The sequence below is a fragment of the Rhinatrema bivittatum genome, chromosome 9 (genome assembly GCF_901001135.1).
Source record: "Rhinatrema bivittatum chromosome 9, aRhiBiv1.1, whole genome shotgun sequence".
NCBI classification, from domain to species: Eukaryota; Metazoa; Chordata; class Amphibia; order Gymnophiona; family Rhinatrematidae; genus Rhinatrema; species Rhinatrema bivittatum.
Genome location: NC_042623.1, coordinates 193,635,163 through 193,660,563, shown reverse-complemented (window position 1 = coordinate 193,660,563; position 25,401 = coordinate 193,635,163). Strand labels below are relative to the sequence as shown.

The following is a 25,401-nucleotide window of genomic DNA, read 5'->3' as shown; positions in this document are numbered from 1 at the left end:
AGCGTTTGTATCGGTCTTATTTGTTGTGTTTTCTCAGAGGACATGCATTGGTGGTAAACTGCTGTCTTTTCATAAGTAGGGCTATTGATAACTGAGTTAATTATATTAGTCCGGCCCTCTAAAACCATCCCAATTTCTCATGCGGCCCCATGGGAAAATTAATTGCCCACCCCTGTTCTAGCCTATCTGCCCTTCCTCTGTCTTGTCTGTGTGTTCCTTGCCTTATTTGGGCCTTCCTTGCCTGTGTGTATTCCTTGTCTTGTTCCTGTCCTGTCTAGTTCTGGGGAAAATTCTTATTCACTCAAAGTACACTTAAGGTCTGGAATTCATTGCCAGTGAATGTCATGAAGGCCATAAACTGTTATTAACCAGGTAAAGCCCCTGCTTATCCCTGGGCTTTGGCAGCAAGGGATCTATCTACTGTTTGGGATTCTGTCAGGTACATATGACCTGGAATGGCCACTGTTGGAAACAGGATGCTGGGCTTGATGGACCCTTGGTCTGACGCAGTAAGGCAATTCCTATATCCTTCTGAGCATACCTTTACATGCATAACCCAAATTGATTTTCAAAGCACCCCTTACACCCATAAAACAGAATTCTATGTAAGTTCCTTTGCAAATCAAGGCCTATATGTTTATTTTATTATTGGGCAGACATTCTTTGCTTGGAAGAGGCTGCCAGAGGTTTTTAAGGTGCTTAGTTATGTTTTTTTATTGTTAGATTATGTGTTGCATAGAATAAGTTGTGGCCGTCTTTGGCCTTGTAATTGTTTTGCTCGTGTTTGTTTTTATTTTTTATTTTAATTTTTTTTTGTAGGTAATTTTGGCTATCATACACCCCCTCCCCCCCCTTGTGCAGTTTTATAGCTGCAAAGGTGATCAATACATTTTTACATTAAATTCTCACTCCCGTTTCTATTAAGCCTGATTTTCACATAAACACAATCTCAACTGGAAACATCAGCAACAAGATCAAGGACGAAATGAGCAAAAAAAAAAAAAGAGAAAAAAAAAAGAGAAAAAGAAAAAAAAAACCAAAACCTTCTCACTTAAAAATGCCCCCCCTCCATGATGAAATCTGAAAAGTCTGGATTAGAGTAACTGGAAATAGGAAGTAATTCACACTAACGTTGCCCGTGCTAAACCTGCTGTAGCGAGGTTGCGTACGAGTGCGTGCACACATGCGATGCATGCACTGCTGTTGCCCAAGTTGCACCTGTTCCGTGGTGAGGCAGTGCGAACGAGGGAAGCTTACGCTGCTGCTCCCCAGGCTCTACTCGTCCTGTGATGTTTCCTCCTTTATGGACCTTTCCTTTGCTCTCTCTTGAAGTAGCTGCCATCAATCTTAGTTTCATTTTTGTGTTCCTTGTTTATTTGGTTTGATTTTATACTCTGCTTGTATATTTTGTCTTTTTTTTTTTTTTTCATCTCTTCTCTTGCACGGCATGGCGTGAATTAATGCCAAAAGGAATAATATATATATCTACTTACCCCTTCTGGAGGGTAGGCCACCCAGCCGAGGTCCCCGAATGCCGACATAGAGTCCAGCATGGTAACTGCATGGGGGGGAGGAAAAGACAGAGGGAGAACTTCAGTCCACAAGAACCTTGCTTCCTGCACCGATCTCTATTCTAAATCCAACCAACTGTGCCTGCTGGGGTCACACAGACTCTCACTGCCCCTTGGCTTCCTGCACGGACGTCAGAACCAGTTCATCAGGAAAGACACAGAACTAAAACTTTTATTTCTTTTCCTGCTACTGAAACATTCTCTTAGGGCCAGAGACATATTTTGCAGAAAAAAAAAAGTTTTACAAAATCAGTTGGAATTCGCAGACAACTTAGTTTACCCAGTTTGAGGCTGTGGTGAAGAACTGAGAATGTAAAAGAAAACAAAACCAAATGTCCACTCAAAGCTCAAGGATGTGTGAGAAGACCAACAGCAGTGACTGGTATAAGCATATATGCTATTCACTGAATGGCATTAATGCTAATGCAAGAGTTAACGTGTTAAACACCTGTGCTACCATTTAACATATAATAAAGCAACATTAATGCATTCACGTTAACAGATTTTGTTTCCATTAATGTGGAATTTTGTGTTACAATTTAAAAGCTGTTAAAAATGCAAAAATTATGTTATCCAGTTTATTTAAACTCAACGTGAATCACATTGACGCAACAATCTGCATTAATGCTGCTCTAGAGCAGGGACTCTCAACTTAGTCCTCAGGACACACCTGCCATGTTAGGTTTTCCGGATATCCACAATGAATATGCATGTGCTAGATTTGCATGCACTGTCTCCATTGCATGCAGATCTATCTCATGAATATTCACGGAAATAGGTATCCTGGAAACCTGACTGGTTAAGTATGTCCTGAGGACGGAATTAAAAATCCCTACTCTAGAGGTCTAAAGCTTTTACAGTAAAAGAGAATGGTAATGCACAATTTTTATGCGCGTTATTGTAATATAATATGCTATTCACTAAAGGGCTTAAAATGTTATGGGTCCATTTTTAAAAACCTGCTGAACAGGAATGATGATAACTAGGTCATTTTGCTTGACTATCTTTAGCTGGATTTTCAGCTATACATAACTGGTTAGGTTTTCGGCTGAAAATTACCTTAAACCTTACTGGGTAAAATTTGCCCAGCTAAATTTAGGCCTGCTATTTTTCCATTCAGTATTAACTGTGTATTTTAACTGGCTAGTACTGAAAATTATCACTAAACTACTAAGTTCTACCCCCAACCTAGCCACGTCTCTGGCCCCTATTTTAACTGGATAAACTTATGTGCTTTGCGCATTTAGCTGGTCAATAGACAGGGAGTAGGAATTTTTAACCAAATAACTTCCAAAACCATAGTACGCATTAACTGCCTCATTTTTCTATGCATAAGCCTCGTTAAATCTTTTCTGACATGCAGTTACTACCCTTAACTGACGGCATGGATGTAACCTGCAACGAACGGCAGCAACTTGCTGGGCAGACTGGATGGACCATTTGTTTTTATCTGTCATCCTTGCTGTGTTACTATGTTACTATGCAAGGTTGCTCTGGTGACTTTGAAATTAGAATATTCATCTCCTATAGAAATATGCTGGGAAACCACACTGAGGTAGCTCAGGCTGTTATGTTCGAGCAATCAGACGAGAGGCTAAAAGATGGCCAGCCCTCACTTCAGCCTCCAGATTGTCTCATTTGCAAACTCTTGTGAAGCACTTATTCACCCTGGCTCCATATGATTTGATGGAGAAAACCGCAACACTCACACAGAGGAACGATATTGATTATTATTATTATAGTCATAGAACAAAGTTTTCAACGACTTTGCAAGCTGCAGGACACAAGGAACTACTGGGCACACAAGACCCGCATATTTTCAAATGTGTGAAAAGTCACTCCCCCCCCCCATCCACACCATCTTTATTCTGCATTCTTCACAGCTATCTTCTCCATGAAGGGACAACACCTTTCTCTTGCATACACTATACTATCCTCCACCACTTCATTACTGTTATGGCCACACAGTTCCCTTTCACGCAGACCAACAAATCTAGGGACACGATACACTGAAGTTTAATCTGTCTCGCACCAGGATTCCATTACCAACACTGCATCCTCGGCACTCATGCCATAATAAGAGGGATTTTTTTCCTTCAACCACCCCACTCCTGCAAGCTCCCTGCAACCTTTTTACACCACATCTACCCCTCTATACTGGGATAGTGCCCTCTAGGGGAGAATGCTCTGCACACCTTCGGTTGTCACTGAACCGAACAGAAATGCATGTCAGTGCTCATGGAGTTAAGCACGCCGTGCACACGCACTGGAGGCCAAAGAGTGACTGCTGCCACTCGCTCTTCGTGCCCCTTCACTAAAGCTAGTTATCTGGAATCACCAAAGACCGCATAATGCATCTGCAGTGTGCCCAGGGGGCATAAACAGATATGGCTCTTAACTGCTGGTAACGTGCAGCACTAGCAGCAGCACTGGATATAGTCTATACATACAGGTTCATTGCCTGAATGAGGAGATGGTAGCCACACTCTCCCCCATGAATCCCAAGCCCACTGTCTTCCACACTTTGTTGGTCCCCTGGAGCCAGTACTAGAATAAGGAGGATTGTCCCTGTGGATCCTTCTGCCAACTCCTTTTAAGCAAGGCTGGAAACCTCCCAGATACCAGGCCCCCCCAGTGGCTTAAATTTCAGCACCTGGTGCCAGCACCCTGGGCCAAGAAGCAGCCCCCACAGCTGCAGCCAGCGCTGTACCTAGGGCACCACTACCTGGGTTGGAGAATCACTGCAGGGTCACATTAGATAAGAAACTGAAGGACAGAAAGGGGAAGAGCAAAAAAAAAGAAAAAGAAAATTTTCCCCCGGAAGCTACAGATTTTTGACTGGCACCTAGGGTGACTTTGTTTATTTATTTTTTTGCACCTGCTGTCTTTCTGAGTGAGTAGAGCCTGCACACTTTGCTGATGGGTCCTGTGTTTGTTGCTAGAGGGAGAGAGACTTTTCTCTATTTTGCTTTGTGCTTATTGGGCTCAGTCCACTAATGAATGCCATATTTCTAATACTTTTCAGACTGACAGTTACCTGTAAGGCACCTGCGCTTGGTCCAGGGGTACGAGGAGGGCGCCCTGCTTCCTTGGTATCAAAAGGCAAACGTAGACAGGTTATGGTGCTTGGGTGGCTAATGAGGGCCTCTAAAGGGACATGAGGCGCCCAGAGGACTAGTTGTGGTTGGTGGAGATCAGACGCCTAACATGAATGTTTCCTTCTATATGTCTGTTGTTCTCTATCATGGAGGTACGGAGGGCACGTTGCATCTGCAAGTGTCTTTTCATGTGGTGTCTGTCTGTCTGCTATTCTGTGCTGTCCTTCTCTGTTCCTCTCTATTGTGCCCGTGTGTGTGTGCACACTCTGTCCTTCTCTGTTCCTCTCTATTGTGCACGTGTGTGTGTGCACACTCTGTCCTTCTCTGTCCCTCTCTATTGTGCAAGTGTGTGTGTGCACACTCTGTCCTTCTCTGTCCCTCTCTATTGTGCGAGTGTGCGCACACTCTGTCCCTCTCTATTGTGCTAGTGTGCGCACACTCTGTCCCTCTCTATTGTGCACGTGTGCGCACACTCTGTCCTTCTCTATTGTGCACGTGTGTGCACACTGTCCTTCTCTGTTCCTCTCTATTGAGCACTTGTGTGCACACTCTGTCCTTCTCTGTTCCTCTCTATTGAGCACGTGTGTGCACACTCTGTCCTTCTCTGTTCCTCTCTATTGAGCACGTGTGTGCACACTCTGTCCTTCTCTGTTCCTCTCTATTGAGCACGTGTGTGCACTCTGTCCTTCTCTGTTCCTCTTTATTGTGCACGTGTGTGCACACTCTGACATTCTCTCTTTTCTGTCTTTTTGGTGCAGTTCTCAGTTGCATGTGAAGGGAAAAATAGCTCTCTCTACCTTCCCTTAGTAATGTCTGTCATGTTGCTTGTTTTTTTCTTAGTTGCACAATACGCATTCATTCTCTCCTCTGCGTCCTTTGTTCACTTTTCTTAAGGCAATTGTTGTCCCCTTGTATCTAAATGTAGAGAAACTAAAGGATTCTCTGCCAGGAGATTAATCGACTTCTTTGGGATGGGAACAGAGTGAGTAGTTAGCAGCAGTGCTGGGTTCTGGCTCCCCTATGTGGGAGATTCAGATGGTATGCTCCAACAATTTATAAACCTGTCACCATTTTAAAGTGTGCATTCCTCTGCTGACCCTGTTTGGGGAGTAGCATGTCATTTGCTGTCCTCCGTGTTATCTCCATGCTACTGGAGAGGTCCTCGACTCTAGGAATTAAACTAAACAAATCGGAGACCAAATGCCAGCTGCAGATGATCTGGTCATGTTATCCCCTACTCCAGAAAGTTTGCAAAAGAATCTAAAAACTTACCAGAAACCTACTGTAAATCACTGTCCCTACAGGTGAATTTGTGAATTTTGAAACAACCAAAATTATGACTTTCTAGAAAATGTGAAAATGTCTCCAACACAAATTCATATTTTACACAAATCACCAAGAAGTGGAGTTTACCCTGGCCTAGACTATGCATGCCTTGGCCTGACTTGTAAGTGCATTATGTGAGTTTCAAATTGGCTATAATATATATACATGTGAGGATGTGACCCTACTTCCTCTCCTTAATATGTGCAGGACCAGGCATCTATCTATTTATTTAATTTATTTATTTATGCATGCGTTTTATATACCGTCGTTCCAAAATCAGATCACAACGGTTTACAATATCAGCCTACGGTTGCTGGGTCAACATTCCCATTCTAGGTCGATATAACAGCATATACATTTTCTAGGTCGATTTTATACATAATCTATTTCATCACAACGGTAAATGCGTATTCTGGATGGATTCATCAACATTAATTGGGGTGCTATGAAGTAGAATTATAACCTAAGATTTCCATTACATTATCCTTCATTTTATATTCATTGTACATCACTCAAAACTTATTGCTCAGTGAATTAGCATAATCTAATGTTCTAACAGCTATGTTATTAGCATATTGGAGTTTTACATTAGTTCGTATGCATTTTTAAATAGCCATGTATTTAATTCTCATTCAAGCTAAGGGGAAGGGTATGTGAGGAAGTGACCCTGTTTCCCCCTCCTTAACCTGCGCAGGACCAGGCATTTAGCTTGGTCCACCTTAATTCTCACAGTGGGAGACAACCATGTGGGCTGGACCCTGCTGGGACGGGGAATAAGTATGTGAGCCCAGCTGCGATTAGGGGGCTCCCCCACGTCTCCAGGAATAGGAGCTCCTATCCCTCTCTGGTGAAGGTTTGTGAGTTCATTGTCCTGAGGTAAGACAGTTACTATTATTTCTAAGCTGGAAAAGTTAAACAAAAGCTGAAAGTATATGAAGAAAAGGCTGGAGTCAGTGAGTGTCTGTCTCCAGCCTGGAAACTTTGCTCGGTATGCCACAATGCAATTAAAAAATCATTGGCCAGTTTCAGGCCTTCAGTAAAATACTATTAAAATTATTAATGATACAGTGAGTGCTGGGCCAGCAGAATGAATTGCATATGGGTAACATGAAATGCTAGAAATTCTAGCAGAAACATAGGCAACCATGTGGCCGGGTCTGTCTGGCAGGCTATGCTGGGGACTTCGGATGCTCATGCCAAATGTTTGGGTAATAGCCATGCTAACATTAATAGCTAGAGAGATTATTTATGTATTTGATTGATTTAGTGGTCATTTATAGCCCACTAGACCCCAAAACTTGTTCCCATTAAAACAATTCCAACAATAACTAACAGATGGTTAAAATAATAGAAAAGAAAATATTACAAAGCTTTATGGTTAACATGGGAAGGGGATGGTTCTAGTGGTGATCTAAACAGGGAATCTCATATGCTTGTAACTCCTGGACTGATAGTTTCGGATAAGGTCCTAGGAACAACATCTCAAATGCAGACTGTAAAGTTTTAGTCTTCCCATGTTGTTAATTCACCTGCGTGTCCAAGATTCCCTGAGCAGAGGGAAGAATAATCTTCTAGGCCCTGTGCATTGCTTTTACCAAATCCTACTGCAAAGTCCCTGACTACAGCATTGATGATAGCTTAGGTGTCAACAGCAGCAATAATTACGCTGAAAGCATTTGATGGTTTCCAATTTCACTTTTACTGATAACTTTTGTAGTTGATGGCAGAGTTCTTTACAGAGATGTTACAACATTTAGAGAAACGTTTACTAAGCCACATTTTGGCTATAAGGTGCAATAAATAGCGTGTAAAGTGTGTTAAATACTGTTTATCGCATGATAGTCATGATACTGTGTGATATTTTAGCAGAAATACACCTCCTTGCAAAATGAGCTTCTTTGTATGCAATTTGTATGCTAAAAATTTGCAAAGCAGCTCTAACAGTTTTCTGTGCTAATAAAATAATGCAGCTGACTTAGATAAAGTCAGCCCTGTTATTTTATCGTGTTTGAGGAAGGTGTAGATAAAATAACACGGGGGTTTCGGGAGGCTATCTTGCATCTCAACGTCTCTGCACTGTTTATTAAAGGGCCAAGTGGCCCAAATCTATCCCCTCAAATCTCACAATTCCCCCCACAGGGTATTTTGAGACCCCCTACCCCTACCTTCCATGGTCACATGAACTCTACAAATAAATAAATAAATAAAAAGTCCTTTGAAACTGTGTGGCAACAGCTCACCCTTTTCCCAAATCCTTCCCCTTTGTCATCAAACCTACTCCCCACCAGAGGCAAAATTCCCTTCCTTACAATAACCTCCCCCAATAGTGGCCCCAGCTCCCCTCCCCCCTGTTTAAATCCCTGGGGTCTAGTGTTTATTTATTTAAAACATTTGTATTCCACCTATAGGGACGCTGTCATGCTAAGCGGATTCCAAATAAAACAGATAACAATAACATACAAACAAATAACAACAAAATATAAAACGTACAAATACACAGAAAACAAAATATTCAAATCTTCATATTTACAACACCAAAGCATTCATTGCCTGCATAGATGCCACTCTGATTAAACTGTGTCGTATACATTGCTGAACCACCATACCATCTCTGCAACCTCATTTGCATTAGCTCCTAAAATGCTTCCCTGACAAAACAGTTTTTAATAATTTATGAAAGATCTTGTAGTCATCAAGAACCCGAGTATCCTCAGTTAGAGCATTCCATAACACAGGCCCATTGATTGAAACTGAATGCCTCGTAATTTCTTGCCAATGAATACTTCTTATTGAGGGTACTTCCAAATAATGACCCCACCCCCCCCAGTAGATCTTAATGCTCTCCCAGGAACATAGGTCTTAAAAAGACTGGACAAAAATCTATGAACCAACCTATGTAAAAACTTACAAATGGAAGTTAAAATTTTAAATTAGACTGAATGAGCCTCATATTCAAAAGCTACTGAGCAGGATAAGTAGGACTTATCTGGCTAAGTGGCAGCCACTAAATATCTGGCTATGTTCAGTGATTGTCCCAAAAAACAAAGCAGAAGCCTATCTAAGATGGCTAGCAGTGATAAACATAAGATTTAATAAAAGTCCTAGTTATACCGATCCTTCTCTTTGTGTTTTATGTTCAGTGACTGCCACTTAGCCGGATAAGTCACTTATCCAGTTAAGAAGATAGCCGGATAACGGAGAGGTGGGCAAAGAATGTAATGGGGGTGGAGCTACTTATCCAGTTAACTTAGCTGGTTAAGTTAACCCTGCATAGAGCAGGTATAACTTAACCAGATAAGACTTATCCAGCGAAGTTGTGATTTATACAGGACATAGCCGTGCTGCTGAATATCCTATATAAGTTAGCCGGCTAAGTCTTATCCGGCTAACTTACACAGATGGATATTTTTGAATATTGAGGCCAAAGTGCCTAACTCTCTTTTCCTCGTTCCTTCAACTGTACACGTTGGGGTAGATTTTCAAAGGGTTACGAGCTTAAGATACGCACGTAACCCCTGAAAACCTACCCCTGCGCGCACCGAGTCTATTTTGCATAGGCTCGGCGGTGCACGCAAGCCCCGGGATGCGCGTATGTCCCGGGGCTTTCAAAAAATGGGCAGGGCCGGGGCAGGGCGAGGGGCGTTCCCAAGTCCTCCGGCACATCGGCCGTGCTGGAGGTTCGTGCACTGGCAGCCCGCCGGCACGCGCAAGTTACACCTGCCAGAGGCAGGCGTAACTCCATCGAATAGTTTAGCAGCGGCTCGGGGCGCCCCCCTAGCTCCAGACCAGTTGGTGCCTTTTGGAAAATGGCATCGACATGACTTTGCCCCTATCACCTGCTTTTGAGCTGGGTAAGTAACTCCTCCCCGGGACACCCACAAGCCGCACACTTAAGACGGGTAATTATCCAGCTAAGTGGCGGCCGCTGAACGGGACTTCATATTTAGCCACCGCCACTTAGCTGGATAAGTAACAGTGAATATCGGCCTCCTGGTAATTAGCCCCTCCTGATCCCACTGTTCTTAGTCTCCTTCCAGCCCAGGTGACTTCCTTTCTGCTGTTGCCACACCTCTGTTTCCTCCCCCCCCATCCTTCTGATGACACTGCTTCCCCGCCTCTTTTCTGATGACTACATTTTGGAGGTGGCTTCTGTATCTGGGTCAGGTTTATCCGGGCCCGAATACAACCGAGAGGCCAAATCCCCTATTGCTTTTGGTCCGTATTAAGTCATCTGCAATCCCCTCTCCCCCATCCGCCACACCACCATCTAGCATCACTCACAGATGACAAAGAGCGAGATTGGGACACTTCCCACCGGAAATAATTTCAAGTTACTTCCTAGAGATGAGAGACTTTTGTTTCTCTGTGCCAATCCCCTAGTCATCCAGTCTCCTTATTTTGTTTTTTTTGTGCTGAATGTGGAAAGCCTGCTCAGATTGTCTCCGATTCATACTGCACGTTGGACAAATGATTGGTTCTACAATTAGCGTCTGGCTGGGGAGCTTATTAACCTCCCTGGAATCTCAGGGGCATGGAAGCAGAAGGATAAGGACAGAGTGCAAATTAAGTTCCTGGAGACCACCAATCAAAGCTTTTGCCAGGCACCCATGGAAAAGAATGACTCTTAATTGCAATAATTGGGGAAAGAAGAAAGTCCGCTGCCTTTGCTGTTTGCTTCACCACTGCCTGTTTGTTCTGCGATCCTGCTCTCTTCTAAGCTGTTGGACTTGTTGCTTCCCCCCCCCCCCCCCCTCGGGTTTGCTGTGTGCTCTGCTGCTCCTGACCCCGATGCTGGCAGTAGCTCCCCTCCCTTCGGTGGCATCATGTGGTGCTGCCCTTATTAAAAAGCCCCTGGCGGGGAGCATGAGTAAGGAGCTCGCGCCTTTGTCGGCTCCTTCCTGTGTGGATTACGCAAATTGCGTAGCTCTTGTCAGGTAGAAAATGATTGGTGTTTTGCTGGTGGTTTTTTTTCTTTGTAAGTCTACAGTGAGTAGGATGTGATCGGGGGTCAGGGATGGGTGAAGGTATTGAAGGGAGTGGCAGTTGATGTCAGATGAGGAGGGCGGTGAGGAATGGTTTGGGGTGTTCAGATGAGAGGCGCTTGGGTAGTTTGGCATCTTTAGGTAGGACGATGGACTGGGGTGTTAGGGCAACATTAGGATAGTCTTGTGTTCTTTTAAATATTAGATGTTGAGGGGAAAGCTGTTTTTGACCAGTTATGTTTTTCATAACTGAAACATGGGTGTCACATAATAATAGAGTTTTAATTTCTCAGCTATGTCCTTCGAGATACAAGTTTTTATGTCAAGATAGAGAACGTAGACAAGGCACGGGGGTTGGGGTGTTTTTAAGGATGAATTTCCAGCATCACAAATCCCATTGGATTGTGCTACCGGTTGTGAAGATCAGGGCCGACTCATGAAGGGGGGAGGCACACCCTGGATTTGCTTATTGGGTCTGATTATTCTTATTTATGTATCTATTTGATTTATATTCTGCCTTTCAGGCACTTCAAAGTGGAAAGGGAGGGATGTGGAGCTGTGCTTTGCTTTCTTTTCAAGGGCAATTGAAAGGATTCAGTGGACAAGGGAATTGTAAGAAAGGATTTGGGAGGAGAAAGAAACTTGACATGGAAGTGTTTAATGTGAAAATGGAAGGTTTGGTGATAGTTGATCCTCAAAAGGCGATAGAAGAACCAATGCTCTCAACAAGGATCTCCCATTCGTCATCAACTTGCTGTTCAAACTCCACCGGCCAACAAGAAGTCTGAGATCAGAAGGGCAATGCTTGTTAGACATACCTAGTCACAAGACTACTAATCTTGCTGAGTCCAGTCCCTCCGAAAACAAGCACGTTATTAAATCTTTAAAAAAGACCTGAAGACACATTTATTTTCTCAAGCTTTTTGCTAAAATTAACTTGCAGAGGTTGAGCCCCCAGGCCTTTAAGCTGTTGGATACTGCGATAATATGGCACGAATATTCAGCAATGTTTGATGTACTAGCCCATGGTATTTCCAGCAAGCACTGTCTATTGTTGTCTTTACTGTAAAGAAGATAACATTGTTTCTGTTTTGTTCAGTTTGTTGATGTATTTGTTTAAAATATTGTTTTTTACAACTGTGTATGTTAAGCTTTGTAAGCCACCCAGAAGAAAGAATGGAGCAGAATAGAAATATTTTAAATGCAAATAAATAAAATAGATTATTGGCAAGGGGTAGTAATTTCCGTGATGGATACTTTAGCTCCTTGGAAGTGGTACCCTACATGTAAATGATCTGCTCCTTGGTTTATTGGGGAATTAAGGATGTTGTGAAGAGACAATTAGAGAGAAAATGGTGGACAACATGTTCTAAATATGCCCGTGATTGTTGGAGAGTAAAGGCCAATTTGTATGAGTCTCATTTTAAAAGAAAAAAAAAAGTTTTTTTCACTAATTCAATAAAATTTGTGGAATGCCCAGCAATGAGAAGTTTTTAAGGTGGTAAATTCACAGTTACCTTTTAGAAAGCAGAAATAAATAAATAAATAGATAAATAAATAAAAATAAATAGTGGAGATGCCAGATTGTGTAAGCTTTGTGAAATTTTTAGATGAGAAAATTAGGAAGTTATTGTTGGATGTGACTGTAGGGGTTCAGTTTGGAGAAGGAAAGCAGATGGTTCATAATCTATAGGATGACCAATTGAAGTCATTTAGGCCAGTGAATGGCATGGGAGGTGCAGAAAGTGTTAGCAGAAATGTACCCAGTCAAGCAGTCCTAATGACCCTTGTCCTTATTTGATTAAGTAGCTTTCATATAAGAATTTGGGGTGGATATCTGGGATGGTGAATGCATCAGTACAGGCCGGATGAATTCCAATTTGCCTGAAACATCAGTAGTGAGACTAATTTTAAAGAAGTCACAGTTGGATGTTTCCTTGTGTGAAAGCTATAGGCCAATTTCACTTCCGTGATTTTTTGGGTAAGATGATGAAGAAATGATATTTGGAGAGGAGCGGGCCTTTTCTGATATATTATACAATCAGGTTTTAGACAGGGTTACAATACAGAATAGAATAGATTTTCTTTCATTGAGTAATGACCTCCTGTGTTGGCTAGATTGTGGCCATTCTTCTTTGTTGGTCCTTTTAGCCCTTTCAACTTGGAAGACCATCAATTGTTATTGCATAGGTATAGATTAATGGGGCTGGGTGGGATGGTTTTAGATTGGATTACTTCTTTTGTAATGGGGCAGTCACAAATAGTACAGGTAAAGAAATATTTTTCCCAGCCTATGGCATTTCAGAGCGGCCTCGGAGGGAACTTTTCTTCGCCCTCCCCCCACCTTCCCCTCCCTAACCCACCCCCCCCGGCCCTATCTAAACCCCCCCCCTACCTTTGTCGGCAAAGTTACGCCTGCTAAAAGCAGGCGTAACTTTGTGCGCGTCGCCGGCAGCCCCGCTCCGTCCTCCGGTCCCGGGGGCTGGTCCGGAGGCCTCGACCACGCCCCCGGGCCGGCACCACGCCCCCGGGCCCGCCCCCAAAACGCCACCACACGCCCCCAGACACGCCCCCTACCGCCCCTTTTCGAAAGCCCCGGGATTTACGCGTGTCCTGGGGCTATAGGCGCGCGAGGGCCCTGCGCACGTAAATCCGGAAGGATTTACGCGCGCGGCCCTTTTAAAATCCGCCCCTAAGTGAACTTAATAGCAGGTAATGGACTTCTCCTCCAAGAATTTATCCAATCCTTTTTTAAACACAGCTATACTAACTGAACTAACCACGTCCTCTGGCAACAAATTCCAGAGTGCAGGAGCAGGTGGTTGCCCACTTACCAGCTCTAGTATAGTGAAGAGTTTGGGGGTGGATTTAAATTCCACTTTTATGATGGAAGTTTATGGGTTACAATTACTGAGGTGAGCATATTTACAATTAAAAACATTTCACTGGTTGAAACTATTTGTGGACTTCACTTCAAACAATGGTGTCATCTATGATAGAGTTCTTTGGATTACTGTAAAATACTATTATTAAGAACTACAAAAGCACTGATCAAGAAACTATGGGGCCAATATTCAGCCGAGGAGAGGCTAGTAAGTTAGCTAACTTAAACGAGGATATTTAGCAGTTCGGCCGCTGAATATCCCTGGCTAACTTAAAGTTATGGCATATGGATAAGTATATCTGGCCCACTTTATGGACAGCCCTATGGCGCGACCAGAGTTAGCCACATAAGTTAAGCCGCTAACTCCAAATTTAGCTGCATATGATTTTGAATAAGAACATAAGATATGCCATACTGGGTCAGACCAAGTGTCCGTCAAGCCCAGCATCCTGTGTCCAACAGTGGCCAATCCAAGTCACAAGAACCTGGCAAGTACCCAAACATTAAACAGATCCTAAGCTACTATTCCTGATTAACAGCAGTTTATGGACTTCTCCTCAAGGAACTTATCCAAACCTTTTTTAAAGCCAGTTACACTAAATGCCATGACCATATCCTCTGGCAATGAATTCCAGAGCTTAACTATGTGTTGAGTGAAAAATAATTTTCTCAGATTTACATAAGAACATAAGAAAATGCCATACTGGGTCAGACCAAGGGTCCATCAAGCCCAGCATCCTGTTTCCAAAAGTGGCCAATCCAGGCCATAAGAACCTGGCAAGTACCCAAAAACTAAGTCTATTCCATGTAACCATTGCTAATGGCAGTGGCTATTCTCTAAGTGAACTTAATAGCAGGTAATGGACTTCTCCTCCAAGAACTTATCCAATCCTTTTTTAAATGAGCTATTTGCTAACTTTATGGAGTGCCCCTAGACCTTCTATTATGTGAGAGAGTAAATAACCAATTTACATTAACCTGTTCAAGTCCTTTTATGATTTTACAGACCTCTATCATATCCCCCTTCCCTCAGCTGTCTCTTCTCCAAGCTTAATAGGCAGCCATTTAGATAGATAACTGAAAAGTTGTCTAAATGGCTTTAGAATATCGACCTCTACAAGCTTTACAAAATAGTGCTGCCTGATTGATAAATGGAAAGAGTTGATCGTCCGCTGACTGAGAAGTGCACTTGGATCCTCTCTCTTTGCTTTCCTTTTGGATTGCCTCTTTCCCTAATGCCTCACACCAAATGGAAAGCCAAATTGAGGCAGAACATTACTAGTTCTCCCTCGTTGGACTTGATCCAACCCCGGATTGAGGGGTTCTTCGCTGCAACACCAGCTTTAACCCTGGTAGCAATGGCCGTTGCAGAGGACGACGGTGAGCAAAAGTCTCCTCTGTTGGCTGAAGAGATCCTTCTCAGCCGGCCAATCCTCCCCCCAACATGGAGCACTGCCACTGCCTGACTTCTCTTCGGTTCTTCTGGAAGTGAGCCAGAGAGCTTCAATTTCGTCATGGGCAGCTGCAGAGAAGGCTGGAAGCCCCATGTTTTCTTCCGCGAAGGCGATTCCTTTAACTTCTGAAGCAAATGTGCCTGGTCTAGGGGCACTCAAAGTGGCTCATCCTATGTCTTCTGCCCTGACATCAGCCTCTTCTGATGGTGGTGAAGAAGGTGTGTTCCAGAGCGGAGGAGATGCGGAGAACATCCTCGTTGGTAAGCTTGGACTTTACAAACCCCCCCCCCCGTGATTACTCTTGAATTTATGGAATGCCTTAGTGACTTTGGAAACCTCCATTTCTTCACTGACTAAGTTTATTCTGGAGACTAATAACCGAGTTTTACTTAATTCTAATATGGAAAGAGTTGATATGAAAGTGCTAGACATTTGCTGGTATCGCTACATTGACTGATTGACAGTAGCCAAGCACATACAGTTTAACCTATCAATAATGATATTTAAGTGTTCGTGAGTTAATCAGCCAAAATATCTAAATGGCAAATTAAAATGGTATGTTCCAAGCTGATTGCTTAGGTCTTCTCAGGGTCATCAATTGGAGTTGTCAAATGCAGTTAGAATTCAACATATTGCCAGAAGGGTTTTCTCAGTGATGGTATTGGATTTTTGGAATAAGTTGCCTATTTTAATAAGAGCTGAATTAAATTTCCAGAAATTTTGTAAGCCTTTTTGTTTCCAGATAGCAGAGGGTCTACCCAGTCATGACAGATAGGATGGTCTAGCAACAAAGGATAATGGTAGCAGAATCAGATTAAGGCAGTGCTTCCCAAACCTGTCCTGGGGACTCCACAGCCAGTTGGGTTTTCAGGATATCCACCATGAATATGGTAGAGTGAAATTGAAAGTTTATGAAGAGCAATGTGTAGAGAGAAATGAAGAAATGGCAGAAATATTAAACAAATACTTCAGTTTGGTGTTCACTAAGGAAGACCCTGGAGAAGGACCGTTGCTGTACGACAGGACCATGGCTGGGAGTGGAGTAGATGCATCCCCGTTTACAGAAGAGAATGTATGGGAAGAGCTAGGAAATCTGAGAGTGGACAAGGCCATAGGACCGAATGAGGTACATCCCAGGCTACTGAGGGAGCTCAGAGATGTATTGGTAGGTCCCACTGAAAGATCTGTTCAATAGATCCCTCCCTTCTTTCTCCGATATATCTGAAAAATATTTTGTCACCTCGCTTAACCTCTTTGGCAATCCTTTGTTTCGCTTGTCTTTTTGCTTTCTTGATTTCTCTCTCTTTATCTCCCTCGGTTTCACCAGCTAGTCTTCCCTATGTTCCTCTTTTTGGGATCTTTTATACTTCCTAAACACTGTTCTTTTTGCCTTTTGTTTTTTCTTTTCAGCCACCTCCTTTGAAAGCGAGATCAGTTTCTTTCTCTTCTTACTTTTGTTTACTTTCCTGACACATAGGATATGTTGCCTTTGTAATAGCTCCATTTAATTAGTGCCCATGTCACCAGAAACAAATATGAAATGTTTCACAATTCTGCTGTTTGAAAAGCATGAATTCTATAAAATCCTGAGCACAGAAATTGTAAACCCCCCCCCCCCCCACACAAACATCTCAAATTCATTTTCTCCCTTCTGTTAACAGGATCTCCCATGACACACACAAGTCTTAATATATGCATTTGCCAATGAGTCCAAGGCTTATAAATTACATCAATTAAAAAAACTATTGACCTCTGGCCCTGCCAAGCTTTTCCTGATCAATAATTCACAGTATTCATTGCAAGGGTGATACTTTGAGGGTCGGCCTCAGGCATTAGAGCAAAACACTAGGCCGGGAACAGGTTCACAGAGAGAGACCAAGCTTTCGATGCCAAAGAAAGCCATAACTTGCTTTCTCTTTCTAGAAGGGACGCTGCAAAAAGCTGACTGAGGTTGGGTTCTTCACCTGACGAACTCCACTATTTTTAATGCAGGCTGATCCGATCTTGGGTTTTACCTCACTGGACTTGTAGTTCTGAATTCCTTTTGAAAAAGCAAGGGCTACAAGTCCCACATAATACAGCTAGGAGTGGATCAATCTGCCCCGAAAATGTGATGCTGGTTGGCAATCCAAATCTGCAGACACCAGGAAAGGGGGAGGCGTGGCGTCTTCTTTAGGTGGCACCCCCTTGAGTTGGCCACTAGATGACCCCCCAGATCCCTGCTAAGAACCCTTACATCTATGAGTCTTCCAGCCCTTTCTGCCCTTCCCAACCTGGAGGGTTGGGATTGGCCACCTCATCGTATTTAGTGCAGCCATTTTAATAATCTGTGGAGTCATTTTGAGTTAGCATCAGAGCAGTGAGGATGCAGTTTTTTTTCATTCCCTGATGAGACCTCCCAGTCTTATCCTGAACTTTAATTTTAAAGAGGCTCCTCTCTCTGAACACCCTACCAGAGAGTGTTGTCCTGTATTTAGTCGCAGTGAGATAGATTTTTTTGCTGGATTCCCTTTGGGGAAAAAAACTTTCAACCCAGGGGCCTGAAGAACTGTGAGCCCACTCTGCACCCTAGCTGAGGCAAGCACCAGTGACAGATCCTTCTGTGTGAGATTTTTGATGGCCAAAATGTTCCCTGACGTTTTTTCAGAAGGGACTTCTGCTGAAACCTTGCATCCTTTGGAGAAGGCTCCCCCTGGACACAAAGGACAAGGGCTAAAGACCTGTGAGCCTTAATCTACATCCTAGATAGGGTAAACAATAGTGAGAGTGAAGGAGCAGTAACCGAGAGATTTCGGAGAGCAAGTTTTCAGGTACTGTTTTGCGGGGAGGATTTTTGACTCACCCTCTTCCACAGGGTTCCAGGGCTGGGATAGCTTGGTTCCCATGTTCTAAAGACTTTTCCTGCAAGCGAAGTCACCGTTACCAATGTCGAGGTGAAGGACCAAGATCTTGGAGTTTCCCCCCAGTCGGCTCTCCACTGCCTGGGACCAGGACAGGCTGGGCAAATCGTGAATAAACTGGACTTAGGTATGGACTTTTTCATGCTCGGGGGGGGGGGGAGACCCCCCTCCGATAGGATTCCCATTTGGCCTGCTGGGAAAAGCTTTGTGCACTTTAAACATCACAGGAAGCTTTACCTACCCAGAAGAGAAAAACACCTTTGTACGTATGTTAGCTGAGAATTCATCTTTGTTGAAAATGGACATTAATTTAATTGTTAAAGAATCAGGAAACATTTAACACCCAGTGCCATGTCCTGCCGGGTTTGTCCCAGCATGTCACACCCTGGGGTGCAGCATCTAACACCACAAAGAGAGAGAGACACACACACACCACTGCCTGGGCTATAAGCGAGAGCTTCCCCCCACTAAAAGGATTCCAACCTTGGGACAGAGAGTTGTTATGGGAGAAGTGCTAGCCAGAGCCAGTCCTGAAGAATAAATAAGCTTGGGTGCCCTCAGGACTTAAACCTCCCCCAGTAAGGGCTGCATTTAGAACACCCCTTCAAAGCTCTGGGGGTAGCATGGCTGAGAAAAAACAAACAAACATTGATTTATCAGCCAAAATCACGTGACCATTCATCGACTTATATTGGCGCACAGACCTTGAGCAGCAAGGGGGTAATTTTCAAAAGGATTTATGTGCTTAAAACTGACCTTAGGAAGATCACGTGATGTGATGAGCCTAGCAGACGGGTTTCTCTAGGCTCCGGGTGCCGACCCCACCACCCACCACCATCGGAGCATACAGACCCCCTCTAAATACTTATCCAGCTATCCGGGGCAAGGACATATGTCCATTGTCCGTTTCATGCAGAAATCGCCGCCCGGAATGGCCTCCTGGAGTACAAAAAAGGATAAAGAAAAACCGCGCGGCGCTGAACCTAAGATGGCGACCGGACCCGAAGTGATCGCGGATCCTCCTCCACCGGTGATTTCTCTGGCAGACATAAAGGAGACAGTTCGCGCAGCATTGGAGGAAAAGTTGAGTGAAAAGCTAGCTGGCATTGAGGAGAGATTAACAGAGGTTTGCAACGCACTGGCGGAGGTTACTCCCCGTTTAGACATGGCTGAGGGCCGGATCGCGGTCGTGGAAGATGATGTGAGCGCCAATCTTACCAAACTCTTAGCACAGGAGAAGACCAAAGAACTAGAAAACAAATTAGACGACCTAGAAAATCGTGACCGGCGGGAAAACCTTAGATTTCTGGGCTTCCCTGAAACGGTGGCGGACCACGAGTTGTGTGAGCTACTTGAAAAATGGCTGCCGGAGGAACTCGGCCTCCCAGCCCTACGAGATACCCTGGTCGTGGAGAGAGCACACCGCATAGGGGGAAGACCGGACCGGCAAAATAAGCCCAGGTTAGTTATTGCGAAGCTATTAAACTTCCGGCATAAACAAGATATCTGGCTAGCATATCGAAAACGCCGAGACATCAACTATAAAGGGGAGAAGATCAGAATATTCCAGGATTATTCCAACCGAGTTTCTGAGCTCCGCAGAGGCTTCTCCCCGGTGTGCACGGAGCTATTTAAAAAGCAAATGAAATTCTCCTTACTTTACCCTGCCAAACTAAAAATCTGGCACCAAGAGAAGGTTCTTTTTTTTGAAACCCCGGAAAAAGCGCGCCACTTCCTACAGAGCTGTGGTTGAGATGCGCTTTTGAAATATCTAACCACAGGCGGTGGTCTTTGAAATTTCAGTACATGTCTGCTTCAGACGCTCTGATGGATGGGGGAGAGCCGGTTGGCTAAATTTTTTCCTTTTTTTTTTCATCTTTTCCTCGTCTTTCCTTGTTTTCAAGTTACCTTGAGTTAATCTAACTATGAGCTTTGGATTATTGCGTTTCGGATCCGCCCATTTGAGTGACCCAGAAGCGGCAGTTCCCGTTGGTTCCAGTTTGGGAATTTTGTGACAATCCTTGTTTCTACATTCATCTCACTGGGACAGTGTCCTTTTGTTATTGTTCTGTTTTTTTCCCCAATATTATTATTATTATTACTGCCTCGAGTTCTGGTGTCAAAAAGCACATTATACCATGGGTCCCTCTTGAAGGACTGAAAATTCTGCACCGCGCATCGAGCAGCAGAGCTATGGATCAGTGGAGGGCGCACCGCAGAATAATTAGGGACTGGCATGGCTCGCTCACTGAGGGCTTCATTGGTGGATTTCCATGGCGGGACACCATTGTATGCAGAACTTTAGCGGCAGATCGAGAGACATATCGGACCCAGGGAGTTTTGCCATACGAACTTAAGGACGGTGACATGCTATTGATGGTTTCAGTGTTCTAGCTGATTAATTTCAGCACAGTAAAGAGGGGGGGGGCTGTTATTATTAGTTTTCTTCGATATTTGGGGGGGGGGGGTACCTGTCCACATACACTACACATGATCTCCAAGCCACTTCGGTGGCGGGAACATTCTTCTGGGAGCGGGGGTTGGGAGAGGGGGTTGTTCACTGGCTGTGGGGGTGGGTGGGAAGGGTATGGAAAGATCACTGAGGAATGGTAGCTATCGTCCAAGGGGGGGGTACTGTCAAGGGAAGTTGGTACTACAAATACAACCATAATTCTATCTCTTATACTATGTATTGCATATACTATGGAGTGGGAGGAGGTCTTTTTTGGGCAATGCTGGGGGGCTAGGCTGGGGGCCCGCCAGTTTCATTGTACAGACAAATTCAAAGAGCCTTGGCTCGTTGCTTGTTGTGTTTTCTTGGATCATGGGTAAGCTAGTATCTTGGAATGTCAACGGTATGGGGACACCCATAAAAAGGAAAAAAATATTGTCTCATCTTAAACGCCTCCATACTGATGTGGCATGTTTACAAGAAACACACCTCTCTGCACAAGAAAGCGCAAAGCTCAAAAGGGAATGGGTAGGCATGTGTGTTGCGGCACCTGCCCAAGGGAAGAAAGCAGGGGTGGCCATCCTGATCAACAAAAGTGTCAATTTTCATATTTTAGATCAAATTGTTGATGCTGCAGGGCGCTTTGTTATAGTCATTGGTACCTGGAATCATGTACTTCTCACGATATGTAGTGTGTATGCACCGAATGAATACTCTCACGTTTTTTTTGAAAATTTGCGCACCACTTTACTAACACGGTCACAAGGAGTATTACTCCTTATGGGGGATTTTAATTGTGTCCACGATCCCTTAATAGATAAGAACCCGCCACTACTCAGGGGACCAGGAAAAAAATTAAAAGGAATAGCTTATTTGTGTAATCAGTTGGGGGTACTAGACATCTGGAGGACCCTCCATCCAAGCGAGAAAGATTTTACCCATATATCCAGGGCACATAATTCCCTATCAAGAATTGATTATGTTTTGGTATCCCAAAATGCTTTTCCCTCTATAAAACAGGCTGCGATAGAGGCACAAGCCATCTCAGATCACTCGCCCGTGTCGGTGACACTTTGTACTGATCCCTTGGAACCAGAGGACCGAATTTGGAGATTCCCCTTACACCTGCGAAATAATAATAATTTTCACATTTTTCTCAAGGAGAAATGGGATGATTTTGCATTACATAACCAAACTCATACAGATACACCTCAACTTTTTTGGAAGACAGCAAAAGCGGTCTTAAGAGGGGAAATCATATCATTTACCCGCACCTTCCGGAAAAATCTTGATCGGGACATTCTACAATTGGGGATTGACCTTCACCGACATAAGGAGACGCTATCTACCAGGCACCCTTTTTCCAAGCAGGAGTACTATAAAACCCTGAATCACTTAAACACACTGTTACATACGAGGGCACAACACCAGTTAGATGTCGGGGAGCAACGTTTATTTCAATATGGGAACAAAACGGGAAAACTGATGGCAAATTTAGTTAAAGCAGCTAGGCCCCAAACATACATTCCCTGGATGAAGGATGGTAAAGGGAATATAGTAACTAACAAATCTGATATTTGTGAAATCTTCAGGGACTTCTATGAGCATTTGTACACTGATGATGTTACTGATCACAACCCCAGTGAATCTTCCTTCTTTCATGATTTATCACTCACAAAATTGTCGTCTGCTCAACTCCATTATTTGAATCGGCCACTGCAAGCCCTAGAAATCCACAATGCTATTGCTGCTGTTACCCCGGGCAAGTCTCCAGGCCCGGATGGCTTTTCCTATGATTTTTATAAACTACTTCGGCCCCAAATAGTGGATCCTTTAGTGCGATTTTACCAAGATGGTCTTCAAAACCATAGGTTTCCCAAGGATTTTAATTTGGCCCACATCACAGTCCTCCCCAAACCTGGCAAGGATCCGTCGCTCCCTGGTTCCTATCGGCCCATATCTTTACTAAACTGTGATTTAAAACTCCTTGCTAAGGTACTAGCCGACCGTCTCAATGTCATTCTGCCTCAGTTGATAGCCCCATGTCAGGTTGGATTTGTTAAGGGCCGTAAAGCCAACTCCAATATGCTTAAACTTCTCACGGCCTTTCAAATTTGTAGTTCCCGGGGCATCCCTGCGCTGGTGGTTGGATTCGATTCCGAAAAAGCGTTTGATCGTGTATCTTGGAATTACATGTTCTTTGCACTTCGCAGAATGGGTTTTGATGGAGCCTTTCTAGACTACATATCTCTGTTGTATTCCAAGCCCATCTCACGAATTGTAGCTAATAAAGTTCTTTCTGGAGATATACCGATTGGTAGAGGAGTGAGGCAAGGTTGTCCCTTGTCCCCTCTGTTATATATAATGTCGATAGATCCACTTTTGAGGAAAATCGCGGAAAGTCCATCCATAACAGGGTTTGGTGAATCAGACACCACGTTTACGGTTGCGGCCTTCACGGATGATGTCTTGGTCTTCTTACTTGATCCCGTGACATCCCTTCAAGAAGTCCTGCATCTACAACTTTGGTTTGGCACCTTCGCTGGTTTAAAAATAAACCAGGAAAAGTCTGAAGCGATCGATGTCACTGGCAGGGTGCAGGGTACCTGGCCTGGCGTCTTCCCACTCAGATGGGTCTCCTCACAGTTAAAATATTTAGGTATTAAAATTCCTATTCAAATAACGGATCTCTATAGAGATAACATAAAGCCTTTATTGAAAACAACAACTGATACATTAGACCGCTGGAAAAATCTGCCACTCTCGCTAGTGGGTAGGATACAAATCTTCAAAATGATTCTCTTACCAAAGTGGTTGTATGTGTTCCAAATGATACCAATTTGGCTAACACGCTCAGATGCTAAAAGTGCCACCACTGCCATTCGCCAATTTCTGTGGAATCACAAAAAAGCCAGATTGTCAATGGATACATTATACAAACCGATATCTGCAGGAGGCCTTGGATGTCCAAATTTGGTCTGGTACAATATGGCATGCAACATACGCTTACTCAAAGATTGGATATCAGAAACGACAGTTTTTGTTCCCTGCAGGAGCATAGCCCGCTGGTATCAAGTACCGAAACTGAACGCACTGCTACAAATTGACTATGCTTTTATATCAAAAGACCTCAAAGCGCACACTCTTCTGCAAACATGTCGCAGGACATGGTCCCAGCTTGGGAAATTACTTCAGGTTCCGCATCGTCTGACCCCACTTATCACTATTGTTGCGAATCCTCAATTCACCCCAGCGTATACACATTCAGTATTTCACCAGTGGCACGCACATGGTCTTAAATATATTTACCAAATGTATGATACTAAAACACAACAACTATATGATTTCCAATCTTTGCAATGTCAATATGACTTACCCATCTCTGATTTCTTTTCCTACTTACAATTGAGGCATTATCTCAAGCAAAAGGAACCATGTTTTTCTCCCACCACCAGCTTAAATAGATTACAGGAGGTTTTTCACCATTCATCTGCTCAACATCCCACAATCACTTTATATTATAAGATATTGGCTACCAGTAGCACGGATGGTCTAGTGCGCCTTTATGACAAATGGGCTAATTGGCAGTTATTTCAGCTTTCTCTAGCAGACTTTAAAAAGCTATTTGTAACTTTATCGGAGGTGTCTGATAATGTATTACTTAGAGAAACGAAGTATAAGTTCCTATGGCGTTTATATATATCTCCTGCACAAGCTAACCAGGGGTACTTATGAGCACTGCTTTTGGGATTGCCCCAAGATTTATAATTTTTGGCGAACAATACGGAACAGCTGCTCTCGGATGTTTGGGGTGCATCTGCCTATGGACCCACACTTGTGGTTGTTTGGTTCAGCAGCATTCCTACCTGAAGAACCCGATAAACAGAGTATGCTCTTCATTCAAAAGATGGGCCTTATGGGGACAAAAGTTATTCTTAAACAATGGCTGGAGGGAACCCCGCCTACTGTGGAATTTTGGTTTAAGCAATTATTAAATCTTAGCGCCCTGGAATATGCGGTAGCCAAGACTATATCATCAAAAAAGGTGGCTATCACGACTGGAATCTGGGAACCTCTTTTTACTTATTTAACGCCACGCTCAAATTAGATTTTGAACATACTGGAGGCTAGGTTCCAACTTAGCCTGGCATTACGACATAGATAGTTATCTTAAAGTTACCCTTTAGGAAGGTGATGTGGACCTCTGGGTCTCTAATATATGGGGTATTGCGGTGAGTGGTCATTTCTAGTGAGATGATCTTGATTTGGCCTAACACTTGTATTTACGCCATCTATGATGGGTTTCCTCTTAGTCTAGATCACATTATCATGCCCATGTTATTTATTTATACGGCTTCTATCGTGGGTACTGTATTAATTACAATCACTGTATTAATTACAATCACTGCCGGATGAATTTCAAATCACTCTCCACAAGACGGTTGCGCTTGCTTCTATATCACACTGCCGAACAAGGTTACAAATATACCAATGGTCTATATTGTTTTATATTGCCTTTATATTGCATTTAGGTTGCCTTTATATTGCTTCTATATTGCTTTTATACTGACTATTAGATGCCTCATCTCCACTAACCACTATTCAGCAGATTCATGCGATATTTATTACCCTGGACGAGTATCAATCAGTACTTATTTGAAACACCTGAACCGACTAAACCTCAGTGAGGGGGGGAACAAAAGGGAGGGATGGAGGGAAGGGGGGGGGGATCGG

At 43.5% G+C, this 25,401-nt stretch overlaps 1 protein-coding gene across 1 annotated transcript in view; it reads right to left on the bottom strand.

Moving 5' to 3' along the window:
• Positions 1–25,401, bottom strand: part of LOC115099211 (ephrin type-A receptor 3-like) — a 272,744-nt gene that overhangs the window by 205,944 nt on the left and 41,399 nt on the right. The window contains exon 2 of the mRNA XM_029616650.1: positions 1,494–1,558. Within this exon, the coding sequence (XP_029472510.1) occupies positions 1,494–1,558 (65 nt within the window). The remainder of the gene's footprint in view (positions 1–1,493; positions 1,559–25,401) is intronic.